At 39.4% G+C, this 12,585-nt stretch overlaps 1 protein-coding gene across 9 annotated transcripts in view; it reads left to right on the top strand.

Annotated features, from left to right (window-relative positions):
- ARHGAP6 (Rho GTPase activating protein 6) overlaps nt 1–10,746 on the top strand; it is a 291,817-nt gene extending 281,071 nt beyond the window's left edge. For all 9 annotated transcript variants that reach the window (XM_072348427.1, XM_072348452.1, XM_072348444.1 and 6 more), the window contains 3 exons: nt 5,362–5,615; nt 7,370–7,450; nt 8,284–10,746. In XM_072348427.1, coding sequence (XP_072204528.1) covers nt 5,362–5,615; nt 7,370–7,450; nt 8,284–8,990 — 1,042 coding nt within the window. In that variant the 3' untranslated portion in view covers nt 8,991–10,746. The remainder of the gene's footprint in view (nt 1–5,361; nt 5,616–7,369; nt 7,451–8,283) is intronic.
- Nucleotides 10,747–12,585: the final 1,839 nt, after the last annotated feature.

Consider the following 12,585-nt stretch of genomic DNA (forward strand, 5'->3'; position numbering starts at 1 on the left):
ATTTAGATTAACAGGACTCCTGGCTTTCTCGTGGGATACACAGTCATTGCCTTTATTCTAGTGAATCCTGATATGCCAGACTCTTAAAATTACAAAATGTGACCAGCTTGCTTTAAGTAATTTTTAAGAGGTTTCCTAGATACTAAGGTCTCTGGGACAGATTGGGCTTTGTCTTCCTGTGTGTGTGTGAAAAGTGCCTAGTGCATTCAGACTATAATTAAAATGGAAACTATACAGTTAACTACATTGGGATTTTTTTCTCTCCCTCTGAACATTGTACTTTTGACAGTACTGTAATGGTGTGTGTAGATTTAAATGAAGAAGCATGAAACAAACGGTACAATTAGTACATTGGGGGGAAAGGCTACTTTAATTACAAAAACTGGGAAAAAACAAAACTCCAACATGTGAAATATATCGTGTGTTGTAAAGGATGTTAACTAGTTCATTAGTTTAGCCATATGAGCACATAAAATGAACAAATTATCACGTCATCTGATCTGTGGTAGTTGTCCATGTTTTCCTTTAGTGTACTGCAGTTAAGAAATTCATTTAGTGTAATCTTACTGACAGCAACTATCCATGTACATATTTAGTTCACAGTAAATGCCAAGTAATTAGTTACTTTAGATGTCTTTTATACTTGTTTCACATTTGCCATGGGCTAAGACTGCAAATCACGTGACATATGGTAACAATGTGGTACTCTGTAGAGACTTCTTTCTTTAAGCCCACAGTTTGAAATGATCATATTATTTGTATGACAATGCAAATAATGACAATGAAAGACAATGCAAGCCTTCATGGTGGAGTTCACAATCTCTGTAAAAGACATAAAATTGTATCTCACGTACTAATTGAGCATAAATTTATGTTACAAGTAACTGTGAGTGAAACATTTTATTGTTAGATCCTGTTTATTTTAAGTTAATTGACCTTTCCGTGAGCATTCTTAATTTTCAGCCAACATGCACACCTACAGGAAAAAACAGATCTTTTGTGGGTAGCTGGTCACCACAGACCAACTTTGTAAGAAAAGGTTACTAATCCAACTAGGAACATTATGGCTACACTGGTACCAATTTATTGTATTTTCAGCAGTGAGCAGATGAAGTGTCACTGAGATAGGAAAAACAATTTCTCATTTGCCTTCTACTCTGATATCATGTGAGTGATTTATTCTTAACATTAATGAAACATGATTTCACTGTGATTACAGCTTCTTGGTTAAGGTATTCCAGGAAATTAGAGAGAATGTTGCTTAAGTGTTACTACCAAAAGTGTGATGCTCTTAAGAGATTGATCTACAGGACATAATATTGACTTGTAGGTAATGCATTTGTTGGTTATCTATTCTGTAGGAAGTGTGAGGCCGCAGAAAACAAGGAGATACTTGCCTTGATTTCATATCATTGAACCTCCTATATGTCAATACAACTCTTGAAATTGTATTGATTATGTACTCAAAATGACATTCCAAATTTGGATCCACAGAACAGGAAACTGTAGATATTCATGAGAGAATCTTCATCAGAAAAGCTAGTTGGCTTTGTAATTTAGTGTGTGAAATCAACTTAAAGACTTTAATGTTACATTACTTATTTTGAAGGACCTGTTTCTGCAATTGCTCTCACATCCCTTCCACTTTTGAGTTCACTGCAAATACTTTCTTGACTCTAATCTGACAGAAAACACAATCTGTTTTCCTCCTCCAAGGAGGACAAATCAGATGTTCCTCACCTTTCAGTTCTCTTAAGAGTTGAGCATCGTGAATAGTGTGTCAGGGACTTTATGAAATGTGGTCGTGGTAAAGCACTAATTACCAGTGGCAGCAATTATGATGGCTGCTTTTGTGGACGACTTAACTTTTTTGTATGTTGGCTTGATGAGAATGAAATTTGCAGTTTCCAGCTGTAAGTTGAAGAATCTTTAAGACAAAAATAAAATGTTTCTTATGAGTATTTATCACTTATCGTGGTTAGCAAATAGAGCATATGTGGTTTAGAGTAATTTTAGAGTTAAATGTGTTTTAAATGAATAGGATTTTCAAGTGCTTTTGGATTGTGATGATAGGTTTTAAACCACCCTAACCTGTGGTATTCAAGATGAGGCCATGCAATAGCCATACAGTGTGTTCATATACAGACCTGCAGAGGCTTCCTGAATCAGGGTCCTCTACCCTGTTGCAGTAGCAACCAATCCTGCAAGAATCTGTTTTGTTGGTGGTACCTCAAATATATATGGAAATCACTATTTCATGCTGCCAAGCCATCAGACTCTTTATGATTTGCCTCTTAAAAGATGTATAATCGGTTTTCCTCTCAGAAGCATTCAGGTATAGCAGAAAAGGATTTCTGCCAAAAGTGAAATAAGATTTCCTCTTTTCATAACCTGGACACCATTGGAAATGTAGGAATGTCCTACGTGGAAGCAATTACTGTTATTAAAATTTTTGCATGTCACTCATACTGGTAGACTCTGGCAGGTAACTTGAACACAGAAGTATGCCAGTTAAAAAGGAAAAACTCAACAGTATTTTTGAACCAATATGTTATAGGTTCTTTCTGCAGCTTTCACACCTCTCAGTCAGACGGGGATACTTAACCGCTTCTTAAATCTTTTCCTTAATGTAGTTCAAAGCCTGCAGAAAATATTTTACTTGCTTTCCCATTTCTGACATTTGGTGATATATAATCTACTATTCACAGATTGCATATAGGTGAGTGTGTACCCTGTGCAGGATTTACTTTGTTTCCATATTTTTCTCCCCAATGTGTGGGTAGACAGTCTCAAAACCATGCAAGTGAAGATGAATTCTGAATTTCAGTAAATATGTGATTGCTAATGAATTCAAACTGTAAAACCAAGCAGATGCAAAATCTTTGTTTTAAGAGAATTGTGGGAATCCATTCTTTATTTGGAAAGATGTGAGCCAAAGTTTTTTAGTTCTTAGATAGCATCTTAAAATGATGTATGTAAAGCAAACGTGTGAGATCAATCTACAGCTTCAAAGTATTCAGTCCATTTTTAAGTTTCTTACAATAATAATCTTAGTCTACAGGCATTTTCTTTTGTTTTTTTTGTCTTTTCTAAACAAAGTTGAATATGATATTAGGTATAAATAATTGCATGAGTTTACAAGCAGAAGCTGTAAATGAGGTTAGAGGCTTGAAGTTTTCAAAGGCTTGACAGTTTCCATTTAAGTACATTTTTATCAGGAGCTCTGTCTTGAGGCAAGATAGACTATAAGAGATCATTCAAGGTAAGACATTAAATTGGTGCTTCACAAAGCTCAAGTTTATGTTCCCACATCCCTTTCATTTGCCTTTGCCCTCATTCCTTTTGTTACCTTGCCATGGCTACGCAGGGCTAAACCTCCTTCTTTGCCCTATGCAGTGTAGTTAGGTTTTGGTCCTGCAAAGATGTACATGTGACAGGCCTTCCTGCTGTCAGTGTTAGTGTTAAGTATGTCTTTATGTTAACAGGATGAGGTTTAGATGACGCTCAGTCTAGAAAGCTGGAGAGGAAGACACTCAGTCACAGGAAATCTACAGATGGCTACACTACTGCCCTTTTCTCTCAGGTCTTTCTGACTCTTCTAAGGCTCTCAGAACATTACTTAAATGCATCTCATTTTGACTCACATTCACTGCACAAGTTTGGGGCTTTTTTTAGAATTTAGGAGGTGAGAGAGAGAGAGTTGCAAGGAACAAAGAAACAAGAAAAAAAAAGAGAGAGGGAGAAGTTTTGATTGTGATAGCAATTTAGAAACTTCAAGTACATAAAGGCCAATAATTCTTCAGTAGCTGTAGATTTATTCACCCTGTCTTCATCTTCAGCTAGGAAGCTACACAATTGAGAACACGATTTACAATTTCTTTTTAATGATTCTCCAACATTACTGTGCCAGCCGTTCTGGGCAGCCTGGAGAAGTACTGTTTAGCCAAATGGCAGCTCCCATTTTGTAAGCTGGCCCTCATTAAGTTTCAGAGTCAGTTTGGTGTTGGTTTCCTTGCTGGGGGGTAACTAGGAGAAAACGTAATTAAATCCCAACACTTTATGGTTCCTTTTACACTGAAAAAAAATAATAATAATAAAAAAAATCAAGTATTGAAAAACATACTAATCATGATGTTGAGTGTATGTATTTTATTGTTCAAGACATAGCACTCATAAATCAATGAGGGGGAAAGAAACAGCCTGAAAGTGGTATTAAGGTTTGTCAGTATCTGCATATCAATCTTAAGTTTGCTGCAGCTAGCCTGTCTTACCACTGTGTGTTTTCTTTATTTTCCTTCTTCAGTTTTACTTCATTTGTCTGGAAAGAGGGTTATTGTCCCATAACGAATAACGTGCTTTAGCTGCGCACTCAGTTTAAGCCATCTTTGGATTTAACTCTCAGAAAGGCTGACCATTCTCAATATACATGACAAGAAAGACCCTCTGTCATAACACATACAAATACGGCATATATTAATGTGAGGTCACTGATAAAAGGAGTTTGGCTCAAGAGAAGAACAGATGGAAGATAAGCATCTAAGAAACAAAGATCAAGGGTCAGAGAAGTGAAAAATGAGTAACAAAAAAATAAATGAGAGGCAACCAACAGGGAGAAAGTATGTTTGCAGAGGACTTCTCCATATTCTTTGGGACGTTCTGTGGATCACAGATTGTCTCCTGTCCACTTGGTGAACTGTAAGAATCTGAGAAATCTCCTTTTATGTTTTCAACACACTTTAGAAATGAGAGGTTTCTCTCTGAGCCTGGGATGTACTTTTTGTAGGGGTCTTTGTTTATTTTGAGTCATAGTTAAAGCCAATTGATTTCTGCCTCCATCAGAAATATGATAGATATGCTGCTAGTCCTCCATAGAATATTTACCTTCTGCTGCCCCCCTTAAGAGGTCCTGCTCACAGAGTGAGAGATGAGCTAAGTATTTGCTTTCACTGACTTTATATTACTTTAAAATGGAACAAGTTATTTTAGCATACTGCTTATCATCAAACTAATCTTCCCTATCATGCCCTCAGATTTATTGTTGCAACAAGCAGAATGGTCAAGGTAACATAAGGAATTGATTCACTGTTTAATTTCCTGTGGCGAACTGTACAACGTTTGGTTTTTATTGTTTTCGTTCTTGATAGCAGCATCTTTTGATTTTTAGTGGCCTCTGCTGGCCACTTCATGGCATAAGTTTCACTCATGGAAAATTCATTTCTCCTGCTTCTGAAGTGTTTTAATTTCAGCAGCTGTGACCATACCGTTGCGTTTTATTTTCTTTGTGTGATGTCAGAGTGCACGCGTAGCTGTGAATGCGAAGCATTTTTCATTAACATCATTTGTTTGACAACATTTTCCCAGAAGCCCTGAGATGCTGCGGTCAGAAGGCTCCTACTCCACAGGAGAAAGACACTCTTCCACCGACTCCAACAAAGCTTCAAGCGGAGATGTCTCCCCGTATGACAACAACTCCCCCGTTCTGTCTGAGCGCTCGCTGATGGCAACGCAAGAAGAAGTTGTGCACAGCCCAGATAAGCTGTACAGGGTACCAGAACAGTACACACATTTGCAGCCTAAGACAAAGGAGAATTCTTCTGCATCACAGGCTGGAAAAGGTATATTCTTGTGTTCCTCATTCTGAATGACTGATGGGGATTTCTGATATAGCTGAAAAGTGTCTGCTCTCTATTATCATCTATCAGGACTTGAGATTGTTGTAGTGTAACAGCCTCACAGGTAATGACTGACCAATACCCTTAGCTCAGCCACCTCTGCGGGATGCATTTAGTATGGCATTTGTCAAAACTTGGAGCGATTGTATAGGAAAATGGAACTTTTTACATCCAGCTTTTCAGCCTTTTTTTTGAGCATGTTAAAGACTGTTATTTCTAGTTCTGCTTGCCAGGACTGTAATACCTGCAGTGCTATGTCCCAGTCTTTGGAGAAATCTGAGTTTAAGATGTCAAGCTGTAAATTTTGTGCAGTTGAAAAGTGCTTTGCACTGGAGAACACAGCTGAGCTGCACAGCTTTACGTCTGTTACCAATAGCACAACTAGCAGTACCGGCATAGGGTTCCATAGTTTCCATACCTGCCTAGGGAGCGCACACCTGAATGATTTCTTCTGTGAAGAACTCTCGTTAAAGCTGATAGCTTACAAGCTCTGCCAGATGCTTTTCATTTAAAAGTGTCAAAAAATATTAACAGTTACTTTCATGAAATACACATATACTGAGCCAAACCTAAAGGAATTTCAGTGTTTAGAGGTGCAAAGAATTGTTCGGTAAGTATTTTTATTTCAGAAGTAGTGGGTAGGCATTTAATTCCATTTGGAATTAATGGGATTTAGACGACTATCCCAGTTGTAAGCTTTGTGAATGCCAGTGGGCATTTTTCTTCTTTGTTCAGCGTCTGAATCTCAGAGCTACTTTCAAAATGTGGTTAGATTTCCTCTAAGTTGTGAACAGGAGATGAAACAAAGTTTCATCATATTAACCATTCTTTGGACTTTAATATGTATCACGATGGTAGCAAACTGTGAAGAGTTTGGAAATTTCTTTCTGCCAGATGGAATTAGAAAATGGTACAGAAAGGTTAGAATCCAGCATGAGGCCTGGTATGTGCATTTTGTTAAATCTGTTTTGTGACAGCACTTCCTTGCAAGAACCGCACTGCAGGTTGCTAGAACATGCCTTACAGTGACCACTGAGACTGGAGGGCCTGTGGGAACTTTGCCATTCTTTCCCTTTGGGAAGCAAACGAACTGACTAACTTCTTTTGACCAAATCCTCCTGTTCTTGTCCAAAGTTCTCCATTGACTTCAGTAAAGCAGAGGACAAGAAAAATTTCATTCTTTCAGCAAATTCAGGTGTCCCACTCATACAGAGTTCACTAAATTCATTTGCTGGATCTGAGCCTGAAACAGTGAGCAAATGCATATGTTTGGTCTGTTTGTGCTAGGTGCACAGTAAGCCCAATGCTAGCAGACGTTGACAACTCTGATACCTTGCATAAAGTTGTATGTGTCATTAGTGATAGGACCAGAGGGAATGGTTTTAAGCTATGGCAGGGGAGATTCAAGCTGGACATTAGGAAGTATCACTTCTCAGAAAGGGTGGTCAGGCACTGGAATGGACTGCCCAGGGAGGTGGTGGAGTCACCGACCATGGGGGTGTTCAAGGGATGTTGTGTTGGTTTAGTGGGAGCTATTGGTAATAGGTGAATGGTTGGACTGGATGATCTTTTAGGTCTTTTCCAACCTTGGTGATTCTATGATTCTATGCCAATTTAACATACTGTTCCATTTATGTATTTCTAAATAGTGTCTTAATGGATTCATCCTTTTCTTTCCTGCTCTCCTTGCTATTTAGATGTTTCAGAAGATCATTTTGATATCTGGGGCACCTGGCATTCAACGCTGAAAAGTGGCTGCAAAGACACAGGCATTGCAGGTCAGAACTTTCTCAGAACTTTTAAGCCCAAAGCTAACAAAGGGAGAAACACTTTCCAGGTTTTGAGAAATCACAGTGAAATTAGTAGGACAGCTCACGTTGCAATGAGTTAAATGTATGTGTAAACCACTGACTTTGAAAGGTTTGCTGTTCAATCAAATGCAGAGAAGCACAAGAATTTTACACGTGACAGCATTTTAAGACACAATTTTAAGACATTTTAAGAGACAGTTTTAAAAATCATTTTTAAATTACTTCGAAAACAGTTGTGAAACTCACTATAGAAAGTGGACACAGTGCAGGGACTTGGAAGTGTCTGCAGAAGTGGCATGAGCCCAGCCCTTGAGGCCGCAGCTCTGGGCTTTGGTCCTGCTGGTGGCTCGCATGGTCTTGACAAGGCACTGCTCTGTTCTGCCTATGGTATTTCTCCCATCTGCACCTACTGCACAGAGGAGCCATCCAAGGAGGAGACTGCACAGCCTCTGGGCAGCCTAAGCCACTGCTCCATCACCCACATAGCACAGAAGTATTTCCTGGTGTACAGAAGGAACCTCTGTGTTCCACTTTGTGCTTATTGCCTCTCTTCCTGGCACTGGGCAGTGCTGATAAGAGTCTGGCTCCATCCTCAGTCTGGTAGCCTGAAAAATAAATGTGAGTTTCTTGCTCTGTGTCCCCAGGTTCAGGCAGTGGTGAGGCTGTTGAACGTTTAACTGTATAGCCTGATGATAAAAATCCCCATCTCTCTTTATGGTATGATACAAGGAAAAAGCAGTAACTTATAGAATGCCACGTAAATGACCACAGACTGACATCTTTCATACTTTGGCCCCCAGGTTCTTATGGAAACATTTATGAAAGCAGCTTGCTGCGGCCTGGACAGTGCTCTCTTTCACAAGGGAACCTCTCCATATATTCTCCTCGGTGGCAGGGCAGCTCCTCCGAACTGGATCACGGCAGGCAAGTCATGCGCAGGAGTCAGACAACTGCTGCCATTCCTGAGTGCCAGCTCCAGCCTGCCATGTCTCGGGTATGCAGTAATCCCCACATTGAAGTTGGTGGTAGGTGTTTGGACCAGTCATTTTCCAAGTCGGAGCGGCACTTGACTTTAAGCAGTGTGGAGGACCTCACTGAGCATGACTCACATGCGGGTTGCTCGCAGAGCACGGCTAAGCCCTCCTACAGCAAAGAGAGGCCACCACCTCCATACCCTGGGCAGCCCAAAGCAAGCTCTGCGTTGTCACAGCGATCGAGCGTTTCTTCAACGTTGCACTCTTTGTGGAGACTTCAGCGCCATGACAAAAATGCAGGGACCAGAGCAGCTGGAGGGCCCATGGCCAAAGCCCCCGAGCAGGCTGTTTCCAGGCAGGAGTGCCCAGCCCCGCGCACCCAAGCAGGTAACATCTATTCGACAGCGGCTCACAGTCAGAACAGTAAAAATGTTTCGGAGCCAGACTGGCAGGATTGGCAAAGAGAGAGGTGGCAAATTTGGGAGCTTCTATCAGCTGATAACCCCGATGCCCTCCCAGAGACCCTTGTATGATCAGACTCGACAGAACTGCCGCTCGTACCTATGCTCCCTCTCATAGGAAAGCAGTGGTGACACTAGAAAACTGGGAGATGCTTGTTTGTTTTCTACCGAATAAGTTACATGTAATTTTTTTTTAAACCTTGTTCACTTTAATGCCCTAACAGCACTGGCAAGCAGTCTATTTACAAATACAGTACGGTCCTGTTTTTCAGTAAGCTTGTGAGAAAAGAAGATGGAAATGTTAGTCCGATAACCCTATATGCATACATATGCTGTTTATAAGATAAAACTGTCGCTTCGACGTGGCTCAAATGTATTTATATATCTGCAGTTTGATGATTGTATATTCTGTCATGGGTATTGTATGATAATCCTATATTATGTTTTCATATTCAGATGTCAATTGATCGTGACTGCTTTTCTAAGAATCACTGTGCTTACGTTACCGTGATGTGCGTTGGAGTTCTATAGGAAGTGCACAAGCTGGTTTCTGTGCTTAGAACAAAAGACCTAAAGGAGAACGTTGTCCTTCTTTTCACTGCCTATCGAAAAACACTAAAATAGAGTGGAACATGAAAAGCCATATATTTTATAAGGGTAGTAGTGACTGGGAGGGGGGGATGGGGTGGGGTAATACCAAATATTTTGGTGGTTTTTTTTCTTATAAATATATTTGGAAACAAAATTAAAATTTGATACAAGATGAATGTTAAAAGTTTTTCTTTTTTTTTTAGATTCTAGTAGGAGGTGGTTTGGGGAAATCAAATAAGAACGAGGCCGTGCCTAAGCCAGTGAAAGATGTAGCGCAAAAGTCTGCCCTACCAGTCTAGAGGAAAAACAATGTTATGTATACAGGATATAATATATATATTTATAAACGTATGACTTTATATATTGTTCTGAAACAATGAACTGGAATCCAAATTTTAGAAAACCAAACCCAGTACGTTGAGTTGTGTAATGGTAGAGAAAGAATATGGCTTTTTTCCTTTAAAATAACAAGGCTTCATCGAGACGGGGATATTTGCAGAAGGGGGTCACACTGAATTTTGGAAGTGAATATGCCATGAGAAGAAGTTCACAGCTGCGTTTCTATACATACTGTGCCAAAGCCTGGGTCAGCAGTACTTCTTCCATAACTCTGTGTTGCGTTGTCAAATGTCAGTGTTTTATACGCGTTGCTTTCAAATTGCGAAAGCCTTTATGGCCAGCAGGTGGCAATGTACTTCAGTATTCTAGAGGAAATTCTGTTATCACTTGGTAAGGGAAAGTGTATCGTACCAAAAGAATTTTATAAAACTTGTTAGTCTTAATTTTAATGTCGTTGAAGACGTATTCAGTGATGTTGTCTTTAAGTTCTATCTTGTGCCATAATGATGGAATAAAAGGCTGAACAAAACAGTGAGCATATTTTTGCTCTTTCTTTTTCTGTTTTGTGGTAAGGTTTGTGTGAAATTTGATGTGTTTTTATTGTATTCCAGAGTGTCTCTCTCAGAAACATCTGAAAGGCTAAGGGCTTTAAGGATCACTTTCATTTATGACTTACGTGATAACGCCACCAATTCAGGTATAAAGGGGCAGGATTTGGCCTTTGGCTGTCACTGTGCTTTCTCACTGGCTGGCTCTTTTATAGGGATATGGAATACTGTGTTCAGAATACATCTCATCTCTGTCCCTTGATACCAGAGCTGATAGGAAAAGATTCTTGTGCATAGCTAGTTGCAGCAGCTCTATGGCAATTTATTACCAAAAAAAAAGAGAAAAAAAAAGGAAAAAAAAAAAAAAAAAAAAAGAAAGAAAAGAAAAAAAAAAAAAAGAAAAGGAAAAAATAGATTTACCCAAGTTTAAAAGTAGTAAAATATAGGCAAAGACAATGAAAGAGTTCTCACAAGCAATCACCATCATTTGATCTTGCTACAGTATTGTTTCAGGTTTGATGCAGACTTGCTACAGAGAATTAATGTTCCCTAGCAGTTCTAAAAAACAGGCATTGTGTAAATCCTGCTGTAGAAGGTGCACTTCATTTTAACTCTCTTTCTACATATAGAAGCATCTGCACATTTCTGTCACTTTAAGCAAAACCTGTTTGATTGTTACCTAGTTTCATACAAAGATTCCTTTTTGCCAGTACCTCTCTCTGTACAGCTGTGTACATAGGTGTATATTACCGTCTGTTTGGTGTATATGCAAAAACGGGGAACAAAAAAACAAACCACTGCCAAAGGACAATGTGTCCACTCACATTTCAATCTGCAATTGCATGGGAAGAAATCAGACAGAATAAATTCTGATGATTTAAAAATGACACTGACTGAGAATGAATCATTTCTGTCAACTAATTTCATTTGAATAGTACAAAGAATCACAAGCAAGTTATGGATGCAGTGGTTGTAGGTTGTACTTGTTATGTAAATACGTAAGATCTAACACTTCTCTGTTTCAAAAGTAAGTTTATTCTGGTTGCCTACATTTCAGTAGGCTTGGGGAAGTTTACACTTTGCTACATATGTGCAAGGGGTAGGGCTGGGACAGACCAAAAGCCCCTTCTTTCTCTTTAGCCGGAGGTTTGAAAAATTGTTAGGCTCGGGCAAAATACTCTGAAGGGAAAATAACATTTGAAAAGTCTATTGAATGATGTGGCAGATGTGAAACGCCCTCCTTCACCTCTTAGTCCTCCTGCTCCTAAAAATAGCAAAGAACAAAACAAAGGAGAAAACAAAACAAAACAAAACAAAACAAAAACAACAAACAAACAAACAAACAAACAAAAACAGCTGTTCAAAATGTTCTGAGAAGGAAAATGTTCATTGTAACTTTTAGCATCTGCAACATAGGAGGAATAGATAGATGTGGAAAGTAACTGAATTACGGGGTTGATGTGTAAGGCCCTCTCTCCATTAGCTGGTACAGAAACTACTGGAGTGTTCGAGTCTGAAGTGAGGATTCTTATTGCCACAGTCTAAGAAAGAGGAAGTGTAGAGTTTGTAATGAAGTATCTCTGCTGCAGAGTCCTGCTGGACCCAATCTCTGTTGACACATCATGCTCTGTGTGTGTCTGTATTAGTGTTGGTGTCTTCAGCTACCAAAAGTAAAGGTGGTAGGAAGGCAAAGCAATGAACGCCTGGGTAACTTGGAAGCTTGTGCATTTGTTTTGGGTAATGCTACATCAACAAGGGAACTCTGCTGAGGACTTAGACATTTGTCATTCCAGGATGAAACCAGTGATGGGATTTATTTTGATGCTTGTCTTGAACTTCAAAAGAGGATTACCTGGTTGTGAAGCATTACATTCAGCTTACAGGGGTTTCCTCTTCTCTCTTCCATTGCAAGAACAAGAAAATGAGAGCAACCAGTGAAGCCCTAGATACAAAGCAAATGTGGGAATCCTCTGGGCCAAAGAAAAATGAATAAAGTAGTATTGCTTCTACTACTAGTAGTACTACTAGTATTGCTTCTACAAAAGTATTTTGCTTCTACTCCTGAAAACAAGATGGAACTAAGACTCTGCTTTGCTGCTGGAAGAAAAGTTGTATCTTCCTCCCCAGCCTCCTTCCACAACCCTTCCCTTCCTCCCACCAGCCCTTGGAGTTGTGGCAGGAATCCCAGA

Source organism: Excalfactoria chinensis, chromosome 1, assembly GCF_039878825.1.
Source record: "Excalfactoria chinensis isolate bCotChi1 chromosome 1, bCotChi1.hap2, whole genome shotgun sequence".
NCBI classification, from domain to species: Eukaryota; Metazoa; Chordata; class Aves; order Galliformes; family Phasianidae; genus Excalfactoria; species Excalfactoria chinensis.